The sequence below is a fragment of the Periplaneta americana genome, chromosome 8 (genome assembly GCF_040183065.1).
Source record: "Periplaneta americana isolate PAMFEO1 chromosome 8, P.americana_PAMFEO1_priV1, whole genome shotgun sequence".
Classification (NCBI taxonomy): domain Eukaryota; kingdom Metazoa; phylum Arthropoda; class Insecta; order Blattodea; family Blattidae; genus Periplaneta; species Periplaneta americana.
In genome coordinates this window covers 60928409-60947359 of record NC_091124.1, presented here as the reverse complement: position 1 = coordinate 60947359, position 18951 = coordinate 60928409, and the positions used below count along the sequence as shown (strand labels likewise).

Here is an 18951-nt window from a genome sequence, read left to right as displayed (position 1 = left end):
CGGATATTTAAGGAAACTTGATTTCTAATGGAAATCACTTGACAAAGAGAAATTTGATTCATTCCAATGTATTAAAGAAATGATGGAAATTTAGCTATGTGCTGTATGCTATGGCAAGTACTGTTTCTTTCTGCAGACATACAGTTAAATTCGCACAATTTTAAACAATTTGTTAGCATTTTCCAGAAGAAACTCAGAAGAATGCCATTACTATCCTGGTACCCTATCTCTCGGTCTGATATTAAATACGAATGCATGTCAAAAGACAATGTGCGATTAAACAACAATCAGTGATCTGATTTCTTGTAGTAGACCAGCAGTTCCCAACCTTTTTCGACTCGCGAACCCCTTCCAAAATGATCTGAGTTGGGTGAACCACTGACTTTTAAATATACATACAATAGACATGCATAAAATTTAATTCCAAGCAAAAGATTTAATAACCTTAAATTAACTTAACCCTTAACGGTTGAAACCTATGTTACTCTAGTTACGACTGTACACAATGTGTAGGTCTAGTTGCAATAATAAATACAAGTTTTCATTGTAATTACTTACCTCTTTCTTGGAATTCAGTGAAAAGGTTGCGCCTGCTTTCCATGGCACAGAGTTTTGAAGTAAGGAAATAAAACAAGTGCATTGTATAACAATATAGGCACTGAAAGAATTGCTCCCTTGAAATGCAGTCTGTTTTTTTTAATTTAATTGTATTTTGGTACAGTGTATTCTTTTGTCTCATCGAATACTAACAGTAGTACCGAATGAGGTGACTGAGTGTAAAATACTACACTCGCATTTGGGAGGTCTAGGATTCAACTCCAAGGGTTGACAATCTGATTCTCGATCATAAATAGCTTTGAGATCGATCAAATGAGAAAGTGTGGTGGCACAAATTTTTTACGAATTCCACTGCTCTTTTTACAACTCACAAAGAGTCTGGCTGGTAAAGATTAAGTCCCTTTATGGAGTATTTTAGTATTGTTTTAGAAATTTGTATTTTGTTATAAACATTACAAATATAAAACCCAGAAGAAGCGTGAAATAAATTATCTCCATAACATACTTACAGCCTGAAGATACATTATCTCCATAACAGACTTACTGCCTGAAGATACATTATCTCCATAACAGACTTACAGTCTGTCACTTGTTGCTCAGCAACTCTGCTAATGATGGTAATTTTCAACTAATTGTATAGTTATTGCAATATTTTATTTTTTCTTCAGATATAAACATCTAATATAATTGAAGAAGTTCGTAATGTATTTTAGTCTTGGATTAAAATATTACAGAATCTAGAAATAAAAACGTTTACAGAATGAAGACTATTATAAATTAAAATTTACACCCCAACAAAATGAAATATATTGCTAAATTAAAATTTTTAAGCAAGTTATTAGCAGGATACATGAATAATATCATATTTTCTTGATATGAATACGTAATTTTTTGTAGTTCATATAATTAATTTTTGTAAATATGTATGTCAGTTTTGCTAAATGATGCGGTAACACTTTTAATAACATTAAATATTGTAATTTAATGATACTGTTAATATTTTTTTTGGTTCCTAGTTCTTGGATTAAAATATATATAGCAACAATTTTTTTCTTAGAATTCTGTTGTTAATTACAAATGAAGTAGTAATGGATCATTATTTTTATATGGTAGTTTTTTTTACTAAATAATAATGCAAATTGTACAATTTTATTTAGAAGTTTATTATTTATGAAGGGTTTAATGAAATATGTACATTAACTGTCATACAGTTGTCAGTTGAAGTATGCTCCGTAGAGGAACATGTTTTTATTTACTCTTAAATATATCAGTATTGAATATTTAGGCAGTTCATAGTTAGAAGCATAAAACCACTAACATATTTGGCTCCATAAAAATATTTATATAATGGTCCCAGTGCTTGTAATATCTGGGGAATATAACATTAACCTGCTTAAAATTTTAACTCTTGCTTGAGAGCTTGAATTTAATTGCTTTAATTCCTATAGCATTATATATATAAATTGTGCGCATAAAGTCATGGTGAGATTTTAAATGACTAATATAAGTGCAATGAAACACTGTAGACATATGAAACAGCCACTAATTAAAAAAGTAAATCTCCAAAGTTTTTGTCCTATCATGACTGTCATGGTTAGCTACTAATTTATTGTTATTGATTGTTATTATTATACTGACCACTGAGCAAGACAAATATGATAAAAATGGAGTGCATTTTATGACTTGCAAAATTTTAATCAGTTGCTCCAGACATGACGTAAAAAGGAAAGTTCACCATGTTTAAAGCTTTCAAAATGTCGATCATTTGCTATTCATTGTGTTTTTAATGAGGATCCGCATTACCAAAATGACATTTGTCATTGGGATAGAGACTTTAAAGAATTAATAGTCTACTGAACAAAATACGTTCAGGTGAATTGTAAGTAACAAGTCTGTTGATGCCATCTGAAAAGTTATTTGCATTGCCCCAAGAAATTATTGCGTAAGTGCACTCAACAAGTAGGCATTTCAAAAACAACAGTCGATAAGGTGTTGAGAAACTGCTGCCTATAAACTTCAGCTGTTGTATGCATTCCACCCAGATGTTATCACAAAACATACAGTTTTTCTGTAGATATTTTCATGATATTCACAATGAAGAACAGTTTTTAGGTCGTGTAGTATTAAGTGTTGAGGCCCCTTTTTCTATGTTTCCAAGCATTTTCGGCACAACATAAGAATATAGACCCTTGAAAATCAACATACTGTTCCTGAACATGAGTGCAGAAGCTTGAAAATTAATGTTGATGTGCTTTTGCAAGAAATCAAGAGATAAAATGGTTGGTCCCGTCTTCTGAGCAGAATCCATTATAACTTCGCAGAATATTATCTTGATATGTTGGATCTGTTTAAAATATTCCAAATTTCTAATACCAATTCAATCTTTCAACAAGATTATGCGCCTCCGCACTTTTGTGGCATAGTTTGGGAATTTACAAATGAATCATTTCGAGAGGTATGGTTTAGAAAGGGCAGATTGAAACTATGGCCACCGTCCTCTCCGGACCTTACTGTTTTGGACTTCTAGTTACGGATTTATGTCAAATAAAGGGTGTATATTGTACTCATTAACGATATTAACCATTTGAAAAAGAGATTCAGAGAAGCTATTATGTTCATCACTTCTGATGTTCTTGGTCATGAGTGGCAGGAATTACAGTACTGCTTAGATGTCTACTGAGCTGCCAGAGGAGCCCACTTAGAACTTCAGAGAATAATGAAAAATTATTATTTCATTTAATGGCTGTTTCACGTTTCTGTCGTGTTTAGTTACAATTATATAATCTTATAAAATTGCAATATGACTTTATGGACACACTGTATTTTAGAACTGTAATAAATATTTTCATTGTTTCAGGAAAAAACAAGCCAAATTACAGAAAGAATTAGAAGAAGCAGCCAAGGACACTCGGGCAATATCACCTGATAGAATGAAAGATGCTGGTGCTGCTGGTGCTATTTTCGCAACTTCTGTTCCAAGTAGAGTCATACTGAAATTTGTAAGTGTTATGCAGTAACTAATTCTGGATGTATATTTGATTATTTTAAATTCATTAATCTATAATGCAGTGATAAAGAGATTAACATTAAAAATAATAATTTCGTGGAAAATAACTATTGATGCTATACAGAGTGTTAAAAAAAGTACCTATTTTATATTTTGAGAGGAGGTAGTATGCACCAAAACAAGAAAAAAAGTCTAACATACATGGGTTCTAAAACTCGTACCTTAAGAACTATGAGCATTTATTCACCATCGCTATAGAGGTACTCATTGTCATATCCATTTATAGTAATGCATCCTTCTGCCCTACGTTTTAGGGAATCACGCACTCTTGAATCACTCCTGGTTGGTCTCAGATATGCTGGCAGGCATTGATGACACGCTCCTGTAGTGCTTCTACATCATACACCAAAGCAATCAAGTGTTCATGGGACCTTACATACTACCAAACAGATTGAATGGTGCAATATATCGTCATTTCATAGCAAACGAATTGCTTGTCTTGCTGGAGGAAATGACCTACCTTCAAAGGCTAGAGATGTGGTTCATGCATGATGGAGCACCGAGCCATTTTCACTGAAATGTCCAAGAGCATGTAACACAGACATTTAATGGGCAATGGATTGATCGGGGATGTCCAATACATTGGCCTGCTTGTTCCCTTGACCTTAATCCCTTGGAGTTTTGCTTGCTGGGACTCTTGGAGGCATAGGTGTATGCAACCCTCATTAATGATATTCAAGCACTACAGGAGCGCGTCATCAATGCCTGCCAGCACATTCGAGATCAGCCACGAGTATTTCAGAGAGTGTGTGATTCCCTAAGACATAGGGCAGAAGGATGCATTACTATGAATGGACATGACACTTAGCACCTCCTATAATGACGATGACAAGGTTTTACAGCTTTTAAAGTACGAGTTTTAGGACTCATGTTTGTTAAACAATTTTTTCTAGTTCTGGTGCATACTATTTCCCCTCAAAATATGGAATACTTTTTTTAACACTCTGTATAAATTATTTGAATGTAACACTTCGTAATTAGACTGCATCTATAATTAAAACATTTATAATTCACATGGAACTTCTGTTAGTAATTAAAATTATTTCCTGTAATTTGGAATAATTTATTAAACACGGTACAAAAGAATGTCCATTATATTGAGTCATCATCATCATCCATAGCGCTACAGCCCGGATCGGGCCTCGGCTTCCTTAAGAATTCTTCTCCATTGGTCTCGATCTTTAGCCACCGTCCACCAGTATTATATTGAGTAAACAAGGCCAAATACTGAGTGTGGCATAAGTCAGTTCCGCTGCACATTATTGTCAGTGGTCGCATTTAAGGGGTTAGCTTAGAGCAGTAAAATTTTTGGAAATATTCAACATTTTTTTCCTCCATTACTGTATCTTGTACAATAATGAAAATTGGTATGTGTAAAATACTGTCCTTCTGCTATATGAAAAAAATACTTTTACGATTTGAAAAGGAATCATTTATATATATTTTTTTCAAAATTCAGATTGTTGGAAATTCACTGTGCAGTGATGAAGTGTGTCCCTCATAACTTATAAACTTGTTAACTTTTCCATGTTCTCTCTCTTTTATTTTATTGCTGAAACTCATGTTTCCAGTATCATGCTCTTTCAACTACATTCCTTAATAAATAATTTTTCTTTTATTTTGTGTTAGAAGAAAATGCTGATATTTGACCTTTTTTTTAAATTGAATTTATTTTTTATCAGACAATCTATCAAAGGTAGAGAAGTGATCTTGCATCATATTGTAGATACGGCATGCATAAATACACACAAAAAATTTCATCACAGAATGTTGGATAGTTTTTGAGTTATGTGGGAAACGCTTCACCACTGTACAGTGAACTGAATATTGAAAGAAAAAATGTAAATAATTTTTTTAAATCGTAAATATATATATATTTTTTTCATATAGCAGGAGGACAGTGTTTTATACATACTAATTTTCGTTATTGTACAAGGTACAGTAATGGAGGAAAAAAATTTTGAATATTTCCAAAATTTTACTGCTGTAAGCTGTATCTAACCCCTTAGGCTAATTGGTAAAAATGGAAACTTGTGTATCAAGATATGTAAATCAGTGTTTGAACGATGTCTTCAATGTATAGGTAACATTGTAGGCCACTTTGAACAATTTCTGTAGAATAATAACTGTTTTTATATATTAATATTACACAAGGCATTTTCGGTTAAGTGACTGACTTATGCTGCACCGTGGATAAGCCAGATAATGGAAATTACCGAATAATCGAGAGCTTTTTAAATTATGCTTCTCAAAATGGATTATTGCATAAAGAAACCTATTTTAAGTGACCATCAGATGATCATTTAAAAATTGCTAGTCATTCATGTGGCTGCTAGATTAATACGAAAATATTTTGAACTATAGGAATATTTATTGTTATTTTGTCGCATTATTGTTTGTATTATAGTGAGCTATGCATTCAGTTATTAACTTGTTTAATTTTTAAACCCAAACATTAAGCAGACTGTAGCCTACAGGAAATTTTGAACGCACTTATTTAAATGACAGTGAGGCAATATAAACGCAGTAGTATAACCACTTTCGATGTAGTGACATGCATTAAATGTGAACATCAAACACATCGTATAATGTACAGTTCAGTTCACGCCTTTCTGAGTTCATTTCTGCCACTCATTTGACGCATGTATTTTTTTTAATTTCTCTTCAAAGTCGAGAGAACAGACAAGGAAAAGAAAAATCTCTAGTTAGACAAAATTAAGACTTATTAATGAGTCTCTAACTTATACTGTATGGGGTTTTTGTATGCCTGAACTATATTTTTGCTCTCCAAAATCCAAGATAGATGATGTTGAGTATCATTCTTAATCAAGTTTTTTTCCTATCACCAGCCAAGGTTCATCAGGCTGGTTAACTTTCATTGAAACACATGAATGAGCTTGAAATTAATATGATAATTCTATATACCACCCTCTCACCATACTACTTCCTCATCTTCAGTTTTACAGTAGCTATCTTGCACTTCTGTTTTTGTATTAATAATTGCATAAAAGAACGAGAATTGAATAATTTCACAGGGCGCTATACTTGAAAGCCAGATTTGCATAAGAACGAGAGTTACTCGTATTTTCGTCACACATTCTGAAAGTAATATGCAAATATCTTTGTATTATAGCAGAAGGAAGGCATATTAATATGAAGAGTATATTCAGTTAATAATGAAAATATAACATTTTATGAATCTATGAGAAATTATATACATCTTGATTATACAACTTTCAACACTAGATCACTTCTGAAAACGTATTATGTGTCTTTTTCTTGTTAAATTTACATTACTTCGTTAACATGTTTCAGCCTGTTATCGACCATCGTCAGAACGAGGAGATGTAAATTTAACACGAGAAATACACATAATACGTTTTCCGAAGAAATTATATATTTAAATAATTGTAATTTTAAGTCTTATGATTTTAATCATTCTAATATTTTATTTCGCTTTCATTTAAACAGGACGCACATGATGGAGATGTAAATGCTGTAAAATGGAGTCCTGTGGACCGCATTCTAGCAACTGGAGGTGCCGATAGGAGAGTAAAGCTCTGGGACTTATCCAAAGGTGAGACTGAATTGGTTTGTTTATTACTGACATTTCCAGGTATGGGTCTATTATGATCTTTCCGGATTTTGAAAATCTGACAGTATTAAGAACTCTGTGTTGAAATCACCTTTAAATGCAATTCATTATCCCTGATTATGGTCGTAGCTGTTGGGTCTGAGATGTTACGCTTTGCTAGCATTATGAAATGAGCACTGATCTGAGTCTTCATGGGGGAACAAATTTTTTCATGAAATTTCGGCCAGTATGGGACTTGTGTCCACCCAGCATCGTAATGAATTTGAGGACATAAAATAGTGAGTTGGAATTAATAAATCAATAACAGCATTTGTTCCTAATTCAATATCATTTGTAGTATTTATATTGGCTAGTTATGGTAACAATACCAACAATAATATTTTAAAAATATTTCTCGTACAAGGCCCTCTACATGAATTGATAAGCTACAAAAGAAAAGAAATATATGTATGTATGTATATATATATATATATATATATATATATAGGGCCATAAGAGTTTTGGACTGAAATCGAGAAAAGCCAGGTGAATCAAGGTGCAGTGAAACGGAGGTTCAATGAACGTGAAAATATGCATACGTCAAGGCAGCACGCTAGGAAGAATGAAAAAATGCAAACGACACAAAACTTCAATATCAATGAACGAGAGATGTACAATGTCGATATCTGACGCCTACTTCGAGTACGAAACAGCTGACCAGAATAAACCAAGGAGGAAAACAAAATGTTAGGAAGATACAAAATATTGCGGACGAAGGATTAGGGAAACAGCTGGAAGTGTCTAGGGTCAGGAGCATAGACAAGACTAATGGAGGAAATGCAAGAGAAGACATGAGAAGAAAGAGTGAAGGAGTGAAGCGACTACCAGATATTAGTGATTGTAAGGACAGAATAGATAGGGCTTTGGAGAGGTTATTAGTGAAGAAGAAGAGTGCTAAAAAGTGAGTGCAAGAAAGTTAGGGGTGGCAAAAGTGTAAGGAAAGGAACAGAGAAAAAAGTGTTAAGTGTAAAAAGATAGTGTAAGAGTGTAATAAGATAGACTATCAAACAATGAATACAAGAGAATTAAAGTGAAAAAAAAAAAAAAAAACATCTGAACAAATGTGAAGTGGAATGAGAGAGAAATTGCAAGTGTAATTAAATGAATTAGATATTTGATGTTTTTCAATGTTATGGGTTGAGAGTAGTATGAGGGGTACTATAACTGTAGGAGTGTTATAGAAATAAATATATGGAAAGAGGAATAAAATAGGAAACTTAGGAGTGAAGCGAAGAGAAAGGGATCAATACGTAAATAAACAGAGGGTAGGAAAAAAAAAAATGATGTAAGTGTTGTAAAATAGAGTAAACGAAAAAGTCAGCAAGTAATGTAGGAGAAAATAGCTGGAAAACAATGATTAAGAGTAGGTAGGATTTGAGGGTAGAGAAGAAAATAAATAAATAACGCAAATTATTAAGGAAGGAATATGCAATATTTAATAGGTGAGTGAGAAATGGAAGGGAGACAGTCTAGGTAGGAGGGAGAGAATAGAAGAGGATAGAGAGGGAAAGACATATAGCAATTCAGTCTTAACAGAACATTAGAAAGTAATCAAGAAATTCTTGGCAAAGAATACACTAATAGAAAAGAGTTGTATGTATTAAAGGGATGGTGGATCGAAAAACAGAAATGTGAAGGAAGGTCCACCGTAACTGTGAATTGTAAAGTTGACTGACAAATAAATATCATATATCATAGAGCCATAAAAATTTTACACTAAGACAATATTCAATTTTACATTAATTTTTTTATCAAAGTGGATAAAGCTTTGTGTGACACACATGTCATAACTTCATATTACAATACTCGTTTGACAAATTTCCAATCTTGTATTGTAAAATGAAATGTTACGATATTAGTACCGTTATCATAAATAACTATTATAATGCTGATGTACAAAAAAATATATAGCAATATTATAATACTAATGCTTGTGGAATAAAATGAAAGATACTATAAAGGCATATGAGGGGTTGCGAAAGGATAGTGAAGTGCATTATGCATATTATGCAGTTAGTACATTTAATTTAATAGCTGAACTTACACAAAAATTTGCATTGATAACATTCAGATTACAGACCATGATAGCCTCAATAAAAATTCACACAGAATTGGTATTGCAGAATCTCTCCCACATACCTTTTCTGTAATCCTGTTGGGGATATGGATGAAGGTCGTCTTCTTTATTGTTCATGTTTTATTCAGTTTTTCAGTCTTTCTGCCCAATACTGGAGCACAAGAGAGCAAATGACATTATTGACTGCTTAACAATAGATACAAACCAACGAATCATAAAAACACTAAAATAAAAAAAATAAAAATAAAAACAAAACTATAATTATTCATATTATTCAGTAAAACAAGTTATTAAAAATAAAATTAAAAGTAATTATAATGTCCAGATATTATATATATATACTTGCTTTTAAGGAACCTGGAGGTTCATTGCCGCCTTCACATAAGCCCACCATTGGTCCCTATCCTGAGAAAGATTAATCCAGTCTCTACCATCATATCCCACCTCCCTCAAATCCATTTTAATATTATCTTCCCATCTACGTCTCGGCCTCCCTAAAGGTCTTTTTCCGTCTGGCCTCCCAACTAACACTATATGCATTTCTGGATTCACCCATATGTGCTACATGTCCTACCCATCTCAAACGTCTGGATTTAATGTTCCTAATTATGTCAGATGAAGAATACAATACGTGTAGTTCTGTGTTGTGTAACTTTCTCCATTCTCCTGTAACTTCATCCCCCTTAGCCTCAAACATTTTCCTAAGCACCTTATTCTCAAACACCCTTAATCTCTGTTCCTCTCTCAAAGTGAGAGTCCAAGTTTCACAACCATAAAGAACAACCAGTAATATAACTGTTTTATAAATTCTAACTTTCAGATTTTTTGACATCAGACTGGATGATAAAAGCTATAAAAGCTTCTCAACTGAATAATAACAGGCATTTCCCATATTTATTCTGTGTTTAATTTCCTCCTGAGCATCATTTATATTTGTTACTGTTGCACCCAGGTATTTGAATTTTTCCAACTCTTCAAAGGATAAATTTCCAATTTTTATATTTTCATTTCATACAATATTCTGGTCACGAGACATAATCACATACTTTGTCTTTTCGAGATTTACTTCCAAATCCATCTCTTTACTTGCTTCACGTAAAATTCCCGAATTTTTCCTAATCATTTGTGGATTTTTTCCTAACATATTCACGTCATCTGCATAGACAAGCAGCTGATGTAACCCATTCGATTCCAAACCCTCTGTGTTATCCTGAACTTTCCTAGTGGCATACTCTAGAGCAAAGTTAAAAAGTAAAGTTGATAGTGCATCTCCTTGCTTTAGCCCACAATGAATTGGAAATGGATCTGACAGAAAGTGACCTATACGGACTCTGCTGTATGTTTCACTGAGACACATTTTAATTAGTCCAAAATTTACTAGAAGGACCTAATTTAATTCCTGACCTACCACGTAAATTTGCTGTGGCCATGTTCAGACTTCTTATTGGTCAAGATTGTCTGGATAAACTTTTATATGGAATTGGTATCTTTTCTACTCTAAATTGTATATTGTGTTCTCAAGAAGAAGAAATAGTTATGAATCATTTAACACACTGTGAAGCACTTCAATAAAATAAAAGTTTTGCATCTAAATACTGGGAAGCAAGATAGAAAATAACTCTATTGTTAAATCAAGAGCATTAGATATCTACCTACATATTAGTTGTTACTTGTTACACAATATTACATGGTTTCTTTCTCTGAACTCTCAAAAACGTGTACCTACAAATCAATTTCAATTGATAGTAAAGTCATGAAATGTAATATGATTACCTTACCTTGATCATTTACTCTGTTTTGAGTCAAATAGTTGTTCGTAATGGAGCAATCCACTTGAGCCAATCAACTAATCAACTATACTTTTTGGTGTTTGACAAGGCTAAGACCTGAATTACTGGTAACTGGCTAGCCATTATACAGTACTGCAGCTTCTATTATTACTGTACATATGTCGCAGGATGTTAACAATTCGCAATTTAACACAGCACAGCACTAACACAGTATTATAATACAGCACAAAGAACGAACAGTAACAAAAACTGATTGACTGGCCCGCCATTTCTATACCTTTGTTTGGGTTGGTTTTTTTAATGGTGACACACTGTTACACAACCCCATTGTTATGTTATCATGCCTCATTGTAGTGCCAATTATCGACCCTGCTTAAAAATCACATTCTTTTGTGATAGCCTTAATCAGTTTTCCCACTACTTCAAATATCATATTTCCTTCTCATGTTTAGAAAAATAGTAATTTTGCCATTAATACGATGAGCATCCAGAAAGTAAGTTTCCCGATTTTTTCCCCTTGAAAGTAAACGTAATTAGCTGTGTCATTTGCGCATGCGTAACAGATCTATGACGTCTCAATCATATGCCAGCCGGACAGGTCCCGCCTAGTGCCAGTAGCGTGGCAGTAGTGGTCTGAAATGGAAGCTCTTATTCCTTCTCCCGCCGCCTGTGAGGTTCAGTCGGTGATAAAGTTCTTTAATGCACAAACCATTGCGCCAATTGAAATTCATCAGCAGCTCTGTCAGGTCTATGGGCCGAACATCATGAGTAAGCAGATGGTGTGTCGCTGGTGTAGGCAGTTTTCCGAAGGTCGTCAAAGTGTCCATGATGAAGAGCGCAGTGGGCGACCATCCTTCATCAGTGATGATCGTGTTGAGCTGGTGCGACAGTGCATTATGGAGAACCGTCGCTTCACGATTACGGAGCTGAGCATCCATTTTCCACAGATATCGCGATTCTTGTTGCATGAGATTGTCACTAAGCACCTGCTGTTCAAAAAAGTGTGTGTCAGATGGGTGCCGAAAAACCTGACACCCGAACACAAAATGCAATGTTTAGGAGCAGCACTGACACTTCTGCAACGGTATCACGATGACGGCGACGAGTTCCTCGACAGGATCGTCATGGGCGATGAGACTTGGATTTCTCACTTCACCCTGGAAACCATGCAGCAGTCAATGCATTGGCAACATAGTGGATCTCCGGTCAGGACGAAATTCAAACAGTCGCTGTCGGTACGGAAAGTGATGTGCACGGTGTTCTAGGACAGGAAGGGCATTCTGCTCATTGACTTCCTTCCAAGAGATGAAACAGTGAACGCTGACTGTTACTGTAAAACACTGCGAAAATTGCGACGTGCCATTCAAAACAAGAGGCGTGGTGTTGTGCTCCTCCATGACAATGCTTGTCCACATATGGCTCGGCGCACAGCAGCTGTTTTGACGGAATTTGGCTGGGAGTTGTTTGATCACCCACCCTACAGTCCTGATCTTGCTCCCAGCGATTTTCACGTTTTCTTGCTCCTTAAGAAATTCCTGTCCTCCGGTGAGCGTTTTGGCAACAACGAAGAGCTGAAGAGTCTGTCACACACTGGTTCCAGAGTTCTATGACAGAGGATACAAAAGTTGATCCCACGATACGACAAGTGTCTCAATTCTGATGGTGGCTATGTTGAAAAATAGCTGAAACATTGCTGTACCTGTTGCCAATAAATGTTTTCCTGAAAGTGTGTGTTCTTTTAAAAAAAAAAAAAAATAGGGAAACTTACTTTCTGGATGCGCCTGGTACTTCGAAAATACATAACAGGCATGCTTCCAGACAGGGAAGTAATTAATTTGGAGTTCTAGGCATCATAAAAAGGTTCTTTGTCCTGCAGCCAGTAGGAAGGGCTTCAGTCACATGCGGAGTCTTCTTGTATGGAATGAAGATTAAGCATTTTCGACTCCTGTTAAGACTTATATCTTCTTTGGATACATTGTTTCTAACTTTTAATTATTTAAGAAACATTAAGTACTTCTAGTAAAAGTGTAAGTATAGTAATTTTATTACAAGTTATATTCGTCTTTATTTCAGGTGGACAGTGTGATTGCAAAGGCATGCTTGTCGGAAGTAATGCAGGTGTTATGTCAGTGGACTTCGACTCAACAGGAACTCTTATCCTTGGAGCATCGAGTGATTTTGCAAGTCGAGTGTGGACTGTGGGTGATCAGCGGTTAAGGGTGAGTTTTTATGATGATTGTGATTCACAAGAAAGTTTTTACAGACTGTGTAATTTTGCTAAACGAACTAACTTTAGCTTTGAAAAGTTATGAATCTGTGTTCTAACAGCATATCGAACTTTGTTTTTGTGATTTGTAGAAATTAATTTTCTTTTTGTTATTTCCATTTTGCTAATAATCACAGGAGGCGTTTGGGTTTATTTTTAAATGTCCGTAACCATTAATTTGCATTTAGATTACAACAATTTAAATGACAGAAATTGTATACTGGGCATTCATACCCATCAAAGTATAATTTTGTTAATTTGAGTGGCTTTGTAGAACATTTCCGTAACTTGAAGTGCATTGTGTTTCGGTACATATTGGATATACTTTCAAGGTGAATAAATTACGAGATTTGAAAACAAGGAAAATTGTTTATATAGATGTATGTCTGAAATTGCTTTGCTTCTGAGTTACAGACCATTATGTGTTCCAACAGTTTTTTTCCCTCAAACTGTTTTCAAATTTTATTTATCCTTTCGAGAAATCATGTCTCATTTTAGACAGACAAAAATGATACGTGGCATGTGTCATTTATGTTTGACTATACCCACCACTTATCTTGTAGTTTCATCCTTTATTAAAATAAAAGCACTTTCTTGCTCAAGAGATTAGATTGTTGATATAAACTTTCACATGTTCGTGTTGTCTTTCTGACTTGAATCCACTCTGTTTGTGTCTGTGGAGCCATTTCAGTTATTCTTGTAATGTTTGCTAAATTGTGATATGATTAACCATCACACTAACCAAAGATGGCAATAAATATCAATATAAATAAAAAAAAATTTAATTCATCAGGCAGTCAATGATTACGTCTTTAAGCATGCATATAACAAAAGCTGGTCATTTATCTTTCTTTAAAGGGAAGAACAGTATTTGCTGGAACACAAGATGGGATTATAACTCTGATATAAAGCAACTTCGGATGTATGTTTATATAAACTTTTTTTCGTTGCTTTCAGGTCCTGAAGCCACCCTGAATGTGCGTGCCATATATTACAAATCATCCTGTGTAAAATCATCACTTCTTTAAAGTGAGCTGATGTAAGTGTCCATGTGGTTAAAGACATAGACACAATTGTTTATATTCTGGAATTTCAGTTGATAGCTCCATTTAAGACTCGATTATATCTTGATTCCATTGTCAAATATAAAGGCATTATTCGTGGATAAATGCTCTCGTCATTGTTGTAGATGTAAGAACTGTAAATGAGCTTATGGCTTGCTCATGACGAAATATCGATATGGAATGGTCAACAACAATATTTTTTTTTTCTTATGACGAAATATCAACAGGGAATGGTCAACAACAATATATTTTTTTCTTATGTCTAATATCAATGTTGAGAACATTTTTCATCATCCACCAGACATGTTGGATGACTTGTTAAAGGTGGTGATTTGTAATTAACTATATGATCAGTTGGTTTTCTGTCAAGGGGTAGTCCTGAACAGTTGTTTTGAAATCTGTCTAGAGGTTTTGAGACAGGAACCCTATCTCTAGATTTGCTCCTTAATGGTCAAGAACAAATCAAGAAGAGAATCTCAGTTGGCAGAGCGCTGGTACATTCAACCAGAGGTCCCGGGATCGATACCCGGCCCCGGAACAATTTTTCCCTTGAAATTATTCAAATCTGCTTTACAGGAAGCTTTACCTGAAAAATTAGATTTGCATAATATATATGTCACTGTGTACGTTAACAGAAAACCACGATTTAAAGTCACACAGAGTTTGTGTGCACTTGATATGGGTCTCTGGCATTTCGTCAGCCCATGCGAGTTGTGTGGATATAAAGGGAAAAGTTGAGACAGTGTCGGGTGGAGTTCCCGGGTAGCTCAGTTGGCAGAGCGCTGGTACGTTCAACCAGAGGCCCCGGGATCGATACCTGGCCCCGGAACAATTTTTCCCTTGAAATTATTCAAATCTGCTTTACAGGAAGCTTTACCTGAAAAATTAGATTTGCAAAATCAAGAAGAGGTTTGCTTGTTACTGTCGGAAGAAAGAACAGAAGATATTTTGAAGCTTATTAAAGTATATACACCTAGTTTCAGAATGGTGGTAACACTTTCATATGATTATTAATAAAAAATTTACATAGTACACGTCATTTGGTAGTCGAACTTTCAAAGTTTGAAGTTCTAAGTTTCGGAAAACGTATTATTCCTGTTGCCATGAGAGACAGTGTTGAAAAATGGCAACTCCACAACAAATCATTTTACATTCTGCAGCTTTTGAAAACAAATTCAGTAACAGTGGTAACAGAGGTTGTTTCATAGACATTTCTGAATTGAGCATGTACCACATTGTTTGATTGAATGTGCTGATCTGGCCTATCGCTCTTGGCATTCAGATCACCAGACTTGGCAGCATGTGACTTCTTTCTTTGGGCAAGGCCAGATTTAGGTGTAGTGCCGCCCCTAGGCAGTGCAGAAATTTGCTGCCCCCCCCAGTTCCCACAAATAATTTATAAGCAGCTATTATACAGGTCATGTTTAGTTTAAATTAGTTTTAAGTGAAGTGTTACAATTCAGAAAACGAATTACTGGAATCAAAATACATGCATCTTACTTGTGAATTATAAAGATTTTCTTTGCGCTTTCGTCACAGAGAAAGCATTGATGTTGTCATCAAAGTCGATCTGACGAAGGACATTAGACTCAGTGTCAAGAAATGTATTCAAACTTATTCATTGTTGAAACAAAATTGATTTGTGAAAGGCGGCTGTGGCTTATTTTTAAGCATTGATTTTGTTAGTGGAATAATTTGATGGCTGAGAACCGGATTGTTTTAGAACAAGGAAAGCTCTATTTCATAATGAATCGAACAAATAATAAAAGACAAACATATCCCACACAGTACAACATTAGCAACTTTCGACATAACTAACCTGTACACAAACATACCCATAAAAGATACACTACAGATACTAGAACAAATGTTCAAAAACAACAACACACCACAAGAACACATTAAAGAAATCATTCACATCACAGACATCATCACAAAACAAAACTACTTCACATACAATAACAAATATTACACTCAAACCGAAGGCCTACCCGTGGGATCACCCATTTCCAGCAGAAATATTTATACATCACATAGAACAAACATACATACTAAACAAAGACATCAATAAACACGCAGACAACATCAATATTGGCACAGGTACATAGATGACATACTAATACTATACAAAGGAAGCAAAAGACAGATCCAAAACCTGCATCAACACATAAACAAAATACACCCAAAGCTACACTACACATTAGAAATTGAAAACAACAAATCCATAAATTTTCTAGACAACAAACACACATTCAAAGTCTAGAAGAGCACGAGAACAGAGACATGTGACGTCATAGAGTCAGCAGTTGAAAATAACTGGCATAGTCCCAGAAAGGAGGCAGTGCACATGAGCAGAGGACGAGTAATCTGATTCACAAGAGAATGACTAGCGACTAGTTGAGGTAATATAATTAGTTTTGTTTCGTTGTATGTCATCCCTTAGTAGTTAGAACAAGTGCAAGAGAAAATAATTCAGGATAAATAAGCAGTGTGGTAAGACTGTTAAAAAATAAAGAAGTAAATTAATTTAATAAATATAGAAAAAAAAAGGAATGCATAACAGCTAGGTCGAACACGCAATCGACTGATTCGGAAACAAACACTCTGTCCACTGGACTAAAGTTTCCGTGAAACCTATGATTATCACGAAATTGGACATTAACTTCATTTACTTGAAATTAGTTAGACACGGTTCGCATTATTTGTGGAAATATGTTTCGCCCTGTGACTTATAAATGAAGTAATTGAGTGTGAGAATTGTTATTTCTTAACTAAATGTAACTTAAATCTTTATTAATATTTTATTATGTTTATTAGTCACACTATTGACTAAAGGCCAGCGCACACCGGACACTATACTATATAGCACTATGCTTTTGTGCGATATTGTAGCTAACGATAAGATATGAACATGTGCACACTAGATACTATAATAATTGGTTCATCAGAGAGATTTTCTACAAGCTGGCCAAGAGGATGGATCCAGAGCGATTGCTATTGTTTGCACTGGCTTTAAAACAGAAGCGAAAGAACTGGATTCATGAAATTTATAATCATTTTCTTTCCAAAGGAAAATTAATTTTCCAGTAGGATAACCACACCGCGTACACAGCAATAAACGTTCAAAGATGGTTCATGGAAAGGCATGAAAAAGAGGAGGTTTGACAAATATCGAGACAACACACCTCAAAATCCAGATCAGTTGTAGAATCAAATTCGGGCTACCTGGGAAGATCTGGTTGAAGACCAGAACTATTTCCGCGATCTGGTGGACACAGTGCCCGGAAGATGTCAAGCAGTGATAGATGCCAGTGGACAAGTGTTAGATCCACATGTGTATTTTTTTTTATTTTTCTTTAATTTGTTTGTTTATCTTTGTTTTATTTCGGGAAGAAAATTGATATCCAAAGAGTTTTTTAATTCCCCTACTTGAGCCAGAGTTGCGAAATAATTCATTCCACTACTAAAAAATTAAAAAATGAAGAAAGGTAACATATATAAAAACTAGTTACGGAAATAAAAAAAAAAGTTCTGAACGAGAATCGAGCTCGGGTCTCAGGGATGGCAAGTCAGCTCGCTACTAACTGCTCTACTGTGGAGGCATGACGTAAAAAACGCGAGGAGACACTTATAACTGCTTGGCTTGATGTCTACGGAGACAGGGCACATATAAATATGTACTCACTTAAATCGCTGTAAAAATTTCAACATTTCCACTACCAAGAGACACAACAAAACTTTTTTCGAATACTGTACACGATTTACGATATAGTAGACTGTGGTTTCGTAGAAAGATGTTCTGATATGAGAAATTCATTGGTCACATTTATTTATCCATAATGAGCCATTACTTACTGTTCATTAAATGTTAAGAAAATTTGGTTGGTGAACAACTCGCATTTTAGTGAATCGTTAAATATTTTAATGTTCAGTAGTTAATGTTTCATTTGGATTGATTTACTGAAGGTAGGTGAATACAAAATGGCAGAACGTTTCGATGCAGAATTGTTACGTCTGGAACTGCTCGAAAACCAAGAGGCAGAAGGAGATAATATTAACAATTATTTAAGAAACGATCATTTTAAAAATTTCAATGACACAAAATTTCATGAAAGATACCACCTTACGAAGATAGTGGTTCTCAAAATTTTAGAAGAAATTGATCAGAGGTTAGAATATCCTACAAACAGAAATCATCCTTTAACGCCATTGCAGCAATTGTTACTAACGCTTTGGTTCTATGCTACTGGAAGTTATCAGCTTGTTACCAGATACCTGAATGGTGTTTCTAGAGCCACCGCTTGTAGGTATGTACATGAAGTTCTGGATGTGATTTCATCATTATGACCAAATTATGTATCATTCCCGATGGAGAACGAGGAAATTCAGCCTGTGAGAGAAGAATGATGTTTTGAAACAGGAAGAATTCCCAGAGAAATACTTCTAGGTGACAGTGCTTTAAAACCATACTTGCCCACACCTCTGCTCAGTCTTG

At 34.7% G+C, this 18951-nt stretch overlaps 1 protein-coding gene across 2 annotated transcripts in view; it reads left to right on the top strand.

Annotated features, from left to right (window-relative positions):
- LOC138704737 (autophagy-related protein 16-like) overlaps nt 1-17174 on the top strand; it is a 29174-nt gene extending 12000 nt beyond the window's left edge. Inside the window, exons 6-9 of one of the 2 annotated variants that reach the window (XM_069832905.1) lie at nt 3416-3557; nt 7097-7202; nt 13200-13345; nt 14350-17174. In XM_069832905.1, coding sequence (XP_069689006.1) covers nt 3416-3557; nt 7097-7202; nt 13200-13345; nt 14350-14367 — 412 coding nt within the window. In that variant the 3' untranslated portion in view covers nt 14368-17174. The remainder of the gene's footprint in view (nt 1-3415; nt 3558-7096; nt 7203-13199; nt 13346-14349) is intronic. The other variant, XM_069832906.1, reaches the window with a different exon arrangement.
- The last annotated feature ends 1777 nt before the right edge of the window (nt 17175-18951 follow it).